This window comes from Corythoichthys intestinalis, chromosome 11, assembly GCF_030265065.1.
Source record: "Corythoichthys intestinalis isolate RoL2023-P3 chromosome 11, ASM3026506v1, whole genome shotgun sequence".
In the NCBI taxonomy this organism is placed as follows: domain Eukaryota; kingdom Metazoa; phylum Chordata; class Actinopteri; order Syngnathiformes; family Syngnathidae; genus Corythoichthys; species Corythoichthys intestinalis.
In genome coordinates, this window is record NC_080405.1 from 23,742,403 (window position 1) to 23,750,317 (window position 7,915).

At 38.7% G+C, this 7,915-nt stretch overlaps 1 protein-coding gene across 1 annotated transcript in view; it reads left to right on the top strand.

Moving 5' to 3' along the window:
• The window catches only part of LOC130924156 (protein diaphanous homolog 1-like), a 75,636-nt gene extending 68,278 nt beyond the window's left edge, over positions 1-7,358 (top strand). The window contains 3 exon segments of the mRNA XM_057850536.1: positions 3,486-3,600; positions 3,745-3,793; positions 3,795-7,358. Coding sequence (XP_057706519.1) covers positions 3,486-3,600; positions 3,745-3,793; positions 3,795-3,939 — 309 coding nt within the window. The 3' untranslated portion in view covers positions 3,940-7,358.
• Positions 7,359-7,915: the final 557 nt, after the last annotated feature.

The window sequence follows — 7,915 nt, forward strand, 5'->3', positions numbered from 1 at the left end:
GGCATCAACAGTCGGACAGACCACCTCCACAACAGTCTTTTCTGCGTCGCCTGCGCCTCAACATGTATATGATCAACTAGAGCTGGGAATCTTTGGGCACCTAACGATTCGATTACGATTACGATTCAGAGGCCCCAATTCGATTATAAAACGATTATTGATGCACCCCCCTCCTTTTTTTTTTTTTTTTTTTTTTTTTTTTTTTTTTAAATGTTTTGTACATTAGTTCCAAAATTGTTCAAAAATACTCTCAGGCTAAACCAAACTACTATTTCAGTATCAAGTTAACATATAGCAGTAAACAAATATACAAAAATAACAGTAAATAAAAAACTCCAGTCCCCATTCTGTATCAGCAGCCTTAAACTACATTCAATTAATTTAATGTTGTGAATCAACCATTAAAGTTGTTAATATTGCTCCCGTTAGTCCATAATTTCCCTTTTGTCTACTTTCGACATGTGAAAGTTTTAAAACTATTTTAAATATAGATTCAAGTCAATATTTTACCGATTTAGGGGTATTTTAGATTAAAGGTTAATTAGGTTTGCTTGGAAGGTTCGCTCCAACAGCCTTGCAGGGAAGGGTACTGCTTTAAGATGGCGGCTGTTTACTAACGCCCGCATCTAGCTTTTTATAGGTGTGCTGCTAACACTACCAAATCTATATTGCATCTAGTCCTATATAAATGATATCTACCGTTACATTATGTGGATGTACTTTGTAGCAGCTTTTCGGCAGCAGTCAGGTATGTTGTTGTGTTTATTTATCTCGTGGCATGAGTTGAGCTAGAGCCCTGAGTTGAGCACTGGCATTACCCGAGGGGCCGGGTAATGAGAAGCATGATGTTTAGCTACTCTCGCTCCGTTCCTCATTGACCGCGCGGCGCGCTGAGTGTGTTGTACTTCCGCTTTACTTGGCATATTTCAATAATCGGAATTTGGATGTTTGTGAATCGTTCTCGAATCTTCCACGGCCGAATCGCGAATAATCTAAGAATCGGAAATTTTGCACACCTCTATGATCAACATTTGTTTTTTCAGTGTTGATGAGCTGAAGATCCACATTCAAGCGTTCCATCTCCGTTGACATTGTTGTGTAAACGGAAGACATGTAAAGAAAGTCGACAAGTCCCCCAAAACCGTCCAAACACAATGCCACACCCATCTAGTGGCTTGGTGGTGAATTACAGAGCAACGCAATCCCTTGTCGCAGAACTATTGAATGCTCATTGACGCCGTAGGGTCCACATCGTCGCTACGCCGTCACCGCAACGCAGAAGCATAACTCAGGCTTTATGTTCTGATGTTTGTTTACACTTCAAGATGCAATGTTCTCAAGCACCGTAAGCGCACAGCACATACTTGCTGATACTATACCTGTTCTGCTGTGGCTATTTTTTCCTTGGACACAGATGAAGGCTATTTAACATTTTGGGTTGGCCATTTTGGATTGGTGTCATCCGTAAAGGAAGTGTTCCCCCCAGTTGCCTGGCTTGGCTCCCTTTTTTCAGCTGGCCTGACCGTAGTGTTTTACTCTTACACAGCCACAATGAAACAGTTGGGCATGACATGTGCCAAACACTTTCGAGCTTATGTAGGTATGAACATCTGTCTCCCAACTGTGTGTAGCCAGCATTCATCATCAGCTGCATAGAATGAAAGGAAGTGTTCGGTGCGATACTATACAAGAATGCTGGCTTTTGAACTGAGCACTATTAACAACTCGTCAACAACGACAACTTGTTTTTGTCCTCTTTAGTCTGGATGACATGGCATTCAAGTTCAAATTGTGATTTTCCACCTTGCCACTCTCCATTTCAAATGACCCCCCGGCACAGAGAAAACACCTGTGCTTCTGGGTGTGGTTTAGAAACGGCTTCTTTGCACTGTTGAGTTTCATCCAGCAATGACTGCATTGCAATTCAATTTGGACTTGTTCTGTGTGGGCCAGGAGTCTGTTATTAGTACTGTAATGTTTTACAGTTAATAGGGTTTGGCGTATTTTAAGTTCCAAACATGTTATGTATGCTTCCTTAAGTTTCTTATACGTTGTAAGCTACATATGACTTGTACCTCCCTGCACAGCAGGAATTTTATTTTACTGCATTCATTGTGCAAATTTCACCAAAATAAAGCCAGTCTAGAGAAAATAAGTTTGTCTGTCGATATTCATTGGAAATTGTTGGAAACCTTATTTTTTTACTAAAACTTTGTGTATCCGTCAACTAATACAAGACCAAAAACTTTTGTTTTCGTCGACTAAAACTAGACTAAAACTAACACATTTTGAAATTACTAAAATATGACTAAGGCTAATAAGTATTTTCGTCCAAAAGACTAAGACAAAAAAAAAATAAAAGGGCTGCCAAAAACAACACTGTTGGAGATGTGTCACGACAATTAATTTTTTAGAATGTTATTCCTTCATTTTAAGATTGAGAGTTGGGATTTCAATTAGCCTTTATGTGGTGTTGTATGCAGCCATGAGTTGGAGCATTAACTGTGAGGTTGAAGATTGGGCTGCCTTGAGTACTTGTTGTATCTCATGACTATCCTTCATGCTCTTTGCTTCCCTCTCATCTGAGATGGTTAAAACATCAAAATGGCCCTCTGTCTTCCTTTAGCCTCAAGCTACTGTTTAATGGCTTCACCAGACTTCATCAATGTTTAGCTTCCCTCTCTCCCTTTCGTTCTTTCTTGCTCGGTCTGGTGAGTGTTTGACGAGGATGTCACAGAAATGGCTTTTTAATAAGCCTTCTTCTTGTAACTGCTTCACTGAAAGATAATTAAATCGCTGCTAGAAAGGATGGTATTCTTTTGTAATTTAAATTAACTTTTTTTTTTTTTTTTAATGACTCAACCTGCTTTTTGTATGCTCTATTCCTTTTTTTTTTTTGCAAGATCCTTTTGCTCATCCCTGTATCACTTTACCTCCCCACCACATGTTCTTTTCCATCCTACTACACTCTGTTTCCCTTAGGCTTTGTCCATAATGAAACGCCTGATATCTGTAAATTTACTACCAATGCTTTCACTCTCCCCTTTTCCTAATGAGTACATTCAGAATGTGATGGAACTACATACAAAGTTAATTGTAACTTGTGACCAGAATAGAAAGAACAAAACAGAGGGAGATGGTTAAAAAGTTCAACCCTCTTCATTTCTTCAGACTTTCAAGTGAAGCTCGAAAACTAAAGCTGCTTTGTGATGCAGACAGTGTGCAGATTAGAGAAAATGAGTGCTTGTTTCCTCTCTACCTCCTCCTTTGAGCACTCATTCCTCTTTTGCCGCATCCCCTCCCTTTACTACAATGCCCTTGCTTCTTTTATGTTATAGCCTCACAAGTCCTAGCTGACAATTTGGCAGGTGCACACAAACACAATAGTAGAAGAGTTTAGATTTGTTTCTGAGACATAAATCTTATTTAATCGTGGCATTGTCTCTGTCTCATATTAGTGTTTTTCATGTCTGTTTCTATTTTAGATTGGACCTGAAGACCTTTCTGAGAATAGCTTTTGGACCTTTGCCAAAGAGGAGAAATATGAAAACAATGAGCTCTTTGCCAAACTCACCTTGGCCTTCTCCTCGCAGACTAAGAGTGAGTGTGTGGCTGAATTACATATTAACATTATAATTTGTGTAATCATCAGTGAATTTTTCCCACATTAAATTTCCCGCATTGTCCTCTGTTTCCCCCCGACACTCTACGTGCATTTAAATTTTCCTGCTCTGCTTCCATCAGCTACTAAAGGTAAGAATGGCCAAAACCTACCATTTGTTTTAATTTCTTTCCTATATCACAATTCTCCTCTGCAAAGAGGACACACCATACTTTCACCCTGAAAACCTTCTCAAAATAATATGCTGCATTAGTTTATGTAGAAGGTACCCACACGTGGCTGTGTATGCGCTCACCGTTGTGTGGTACATCAGATAATTTTGCACTTTAGGGATCTAAGAGAAAAATTGACCCTGGGCTGAAGGTGAAATGAGCGATAAGAAGGAGGTCGCTGATGCCCTTCGACATGCCAACAGCTGTCCTGGCACAAAACGCTGACACAGGGCTCTCTACTCAAATGCGCACACCTGTCCAATCTCATCACCTTGTCCCAGTGTCACCTAGCCTTCTGCTCCAACTCCTCCATATTCATATAATAATGAGAACACCATCAACTTACAGGCAGTGCGTATACGCGAGGGTGTTTGTGTGACCTTCCTTTACAGTTACTCACACAAAGAGATGTGTCATGAATAAACAAATTGGTACCTGTACTTCTGGCATTTGATGTCTGTTAAAATGTCACTGTTGGCAGCTGTCCGATCTACATTCACCTTTATGGCAAGTTGAAACGTTCCCCTGTCACATCTCAATTTTAAAATGCCCTTTTCTCATTGCAATGACCCATATCCCACCACTTCCATTTTTATTGGCCAGGACAGCCACCCATTCCAGATGATGTCTACTAACCTTTAATGAGAGCTTACTATATAAAGACACTCTGGCCTTTTCATAAGCTCCCACCTGTCTGTTGCATGCATGCACTGCATTGGCATTCTACTATCTGTGAGGAGAAAAAAAAAAAACTCCTGTTGGAATCAAACATTAAAAAATACCGGCAGTTTGAGTCCAGGTTACATTGTCTGTTTTCTTAGGGAACTGAAATGCCAAGAGTGCATTATTTGAATGTTAGTGAGACGAAGAAAAATCTAGGGTGAACGTCTCAGACTTAAACCAGGTCTTGCATTTGTCTATGTGCCTTGTTAAATTCGAATTTGTATATCAGCCTTTGAAAATGTCTAAAGGCTATGTGAAGTTCTTTTGTAAGCATCTTCTATATGTAGTGTGTGCTTTGACAGCAAATGTGATTCAACCCACACTCTATTGATATACATGTTTGTGTTGCCCTATAAGCAGAGAGCTCCAGTTATGCAGTGACCCTTCACCTCATGTCTATTTTCCTCTTACTAAAATGTACCTCTCAAGGCCTAATGCATTCTTCCTGAGCTCCTTATCCTCCTCCTCTCTCACCTTTGGGAACCCAGTTTCATTCCTCTTGATTCCTTCCTTGCTGCCCTTTCTCCTGCTCTTGCGCCTCCCTTTCCTCATTATGCTGCGAAGGCAGGCAGACACTACACCAAGCCATCACTCACCCTTACTGACCCTTCGTTCCTTCCATCAACAGCCAAGCAGAATACACACCCACGCAGAAACAATGCATGCTGGGGAATACTGTGCTCAATGCAAGGTTATGGCTTATGGACTTTGAACTTTGTGGCAGGACAGTAATAGGATTGTGGCAGTCATGTCTACTGCCTGCACAGTCCTTGACAGACATGGCACATGGGGGGATATTTGCTCAACATATCTTCAGTAACAATAAGCAATAAGATGGAAAAGGGCCAAGGATATATTGACTTCTGCTCCCATTTTATTTAAATGATCTTTTTTCAGTTACAGTTTTTTCCCCCACTTTAACTGGAGCAAAATGTCGACAACCTTGTTTGGTTTGCACCACTTAAACTGCTTGAGGCCACAGCGCATTCATTATCTGGTGTTTGTGTGTAATTATTCTCCTAGCATCTACAGAGAATCAATCATCAAGCTTTTTTAAAACATTTTATAAGTTGTCTGTGGTTTCTTTCTGTTTAATTCTTCATTTAAATTCTATTAATATGTCTGACCTCAATAAGCTGCTGCTGCCGCTGTTAGCTTTACACATGCATACACTCACAGATCATCTCCCGGTGTTTTCCACTTACTCAAGAATGGAGCTCACGTATTATTAGCGATATGTGTTTTGTTCTCTGTCATTAAACTGAGAGAGGTTTGGGAAATAAAGAATGCAAACGGTTATGCTTTTCATCGGGTGGTCTAGAACATTCTCGGGCGTAATTGCTGGCTTCATGCAGTTTGGCTCTCTGTGGAACATTGTATAACTTTGTGTGACTTTGGTGAACATTATTTTCTTTTGCACTTTGTGGGTGTTTTGGCCTGTAATCAGACACCTGGTGTGACTGTATGTAATAATAAACAGTCCAATTCTTACCAGAAGATTTGGCATCAAGGCTTATGTTACTGTGCAAAAGATTTTTCTCCCCACAAGGTTTTTGTTTTTTTCTATGAAGTGTATTGCTCTTTCATCGTGTCCAATATAGGAGAAAATTATATGCCACCCCCTACCCTTTATTTAGAAAAACAAAAAATCATTTGGTTCTTAATCTTCATTCTGTAAGAAAATTGTTGGCTTGTGAAACCAAGACCTCAGATATCACTGTTACCAAAAGAACATGTTATAAAGGCGACAATGGAAAAGCAAAATATCGAATAAGAAGGCTGGGTTGCGACAATATTGGTGATTAATTTGACTCAGGAGAAAAGAGTAGAAAAGGACCAAGAGCATAAATGATTATTAATCCTCACAAAGGAAGGATAATGTTCATACCCAATTCTCAATCCTGTCGACTTTTCTTCTGTCTCAGTTACTACTTTTATGTGGTCTGTGGTAAGGTGACCTATTTTTTCTTAACTGGCATAATTTTGCAAACCAAGTGAGAGTTTATACTGTTGTTTCACATGATACATAAACACTTTATAGTGAAATATATAATCCTGTAATGCATTGTCTTTATGCAATCCAAACAGTTTCGTTTCAAAGAGATGCAATGTTTATTGTTGAAGGAGTTCCGCATGTTTGTGTGCTTTGCTGAACAGAGTAGGCGGCTCAGCTTAGCTACATTTGCGGAACAATTATAATATGCCTTTTGATCTGCCTGCGTTCACAAAAATACATTTTGCTCCTAGTAGGTATAAGGGTTGGAAAAAAATAATGGAAACACGTAACATTTTGGCGTCATAATCATTTAACATAAATATTAAAGAATGGCATGAGGAACATTCTAATGAAGTTGACCATCTCGTATGGCCGGCATAATTCCCATACCTCAACAATATTGAGCATTTATGGTCAGTTTTAGAGATTCAACTAAGTCGATTTCCACCGCCATCGTCTCTAAAAGAGTTAGAGAGCATTCTAACTGAAGAATGGCTTAAAATCGTATGAATCAATACGTTGGACAATTAACATTAACCTGAAAATAGATAAAGCAGAGTGCACACTGAAATAATACCACAGTGATTTTGAAAAGGCACATATTAGAGTAATAGTAACTAATAATAAAGGCGCAGAATAACATTATCTGGCTTTGCCAAAAAGGCAAAGACCAGATAATAAATATATAGTACTATCAATACCTCAGAGAATTAACATTAACCTGAAAATAAAGCAGAGTGCACACTGAAATAATACCACAGTGATTTTGAAAAGGCACATATTAGAGTAATATTAACTAATATTAAATATATAGTACTAATAGTATATTATATAAATATATATGGCAGAAAACACTGAGGCGGCTTGAAGTTCCGCTCTGAGACCCCCAATTTGGCTAAATTTCAAAATTGTCCTATATGCATGTGTAATACATCAATACATCATTGGAAAGCTTAAGATCTCTATTTTCTGCTGGGAAAAATCTTTGAGCAGGAGGGCATTTAAAAAAAATAGAATAAATAAACCCCTAAACCCTAACTCGAGGTGAGAGCATAATTAAATATACCATGATTTTAACGAGATATTATCGCGTACTTACGTTATTTCGATCCAAAAACTCCACGAAGTATGTATCACAGTGTGTCAAGACACAGCTGTGAAGGGCCACAGTGGACCTTTTGGGGATTTTATTGGTGAAATATGGTAATATAGCTAGGGTCGCGATGCAGACATCGAGGAGTGGTCGAGATATATTTTTCAAATATTTACCCTTTTAAAAGTTTTTTATTTTATTTTTTTTATTTATAATCTTAAATGTCGGGGAAAATGTGACATTAACAACAACAACAAAAAAATACAATT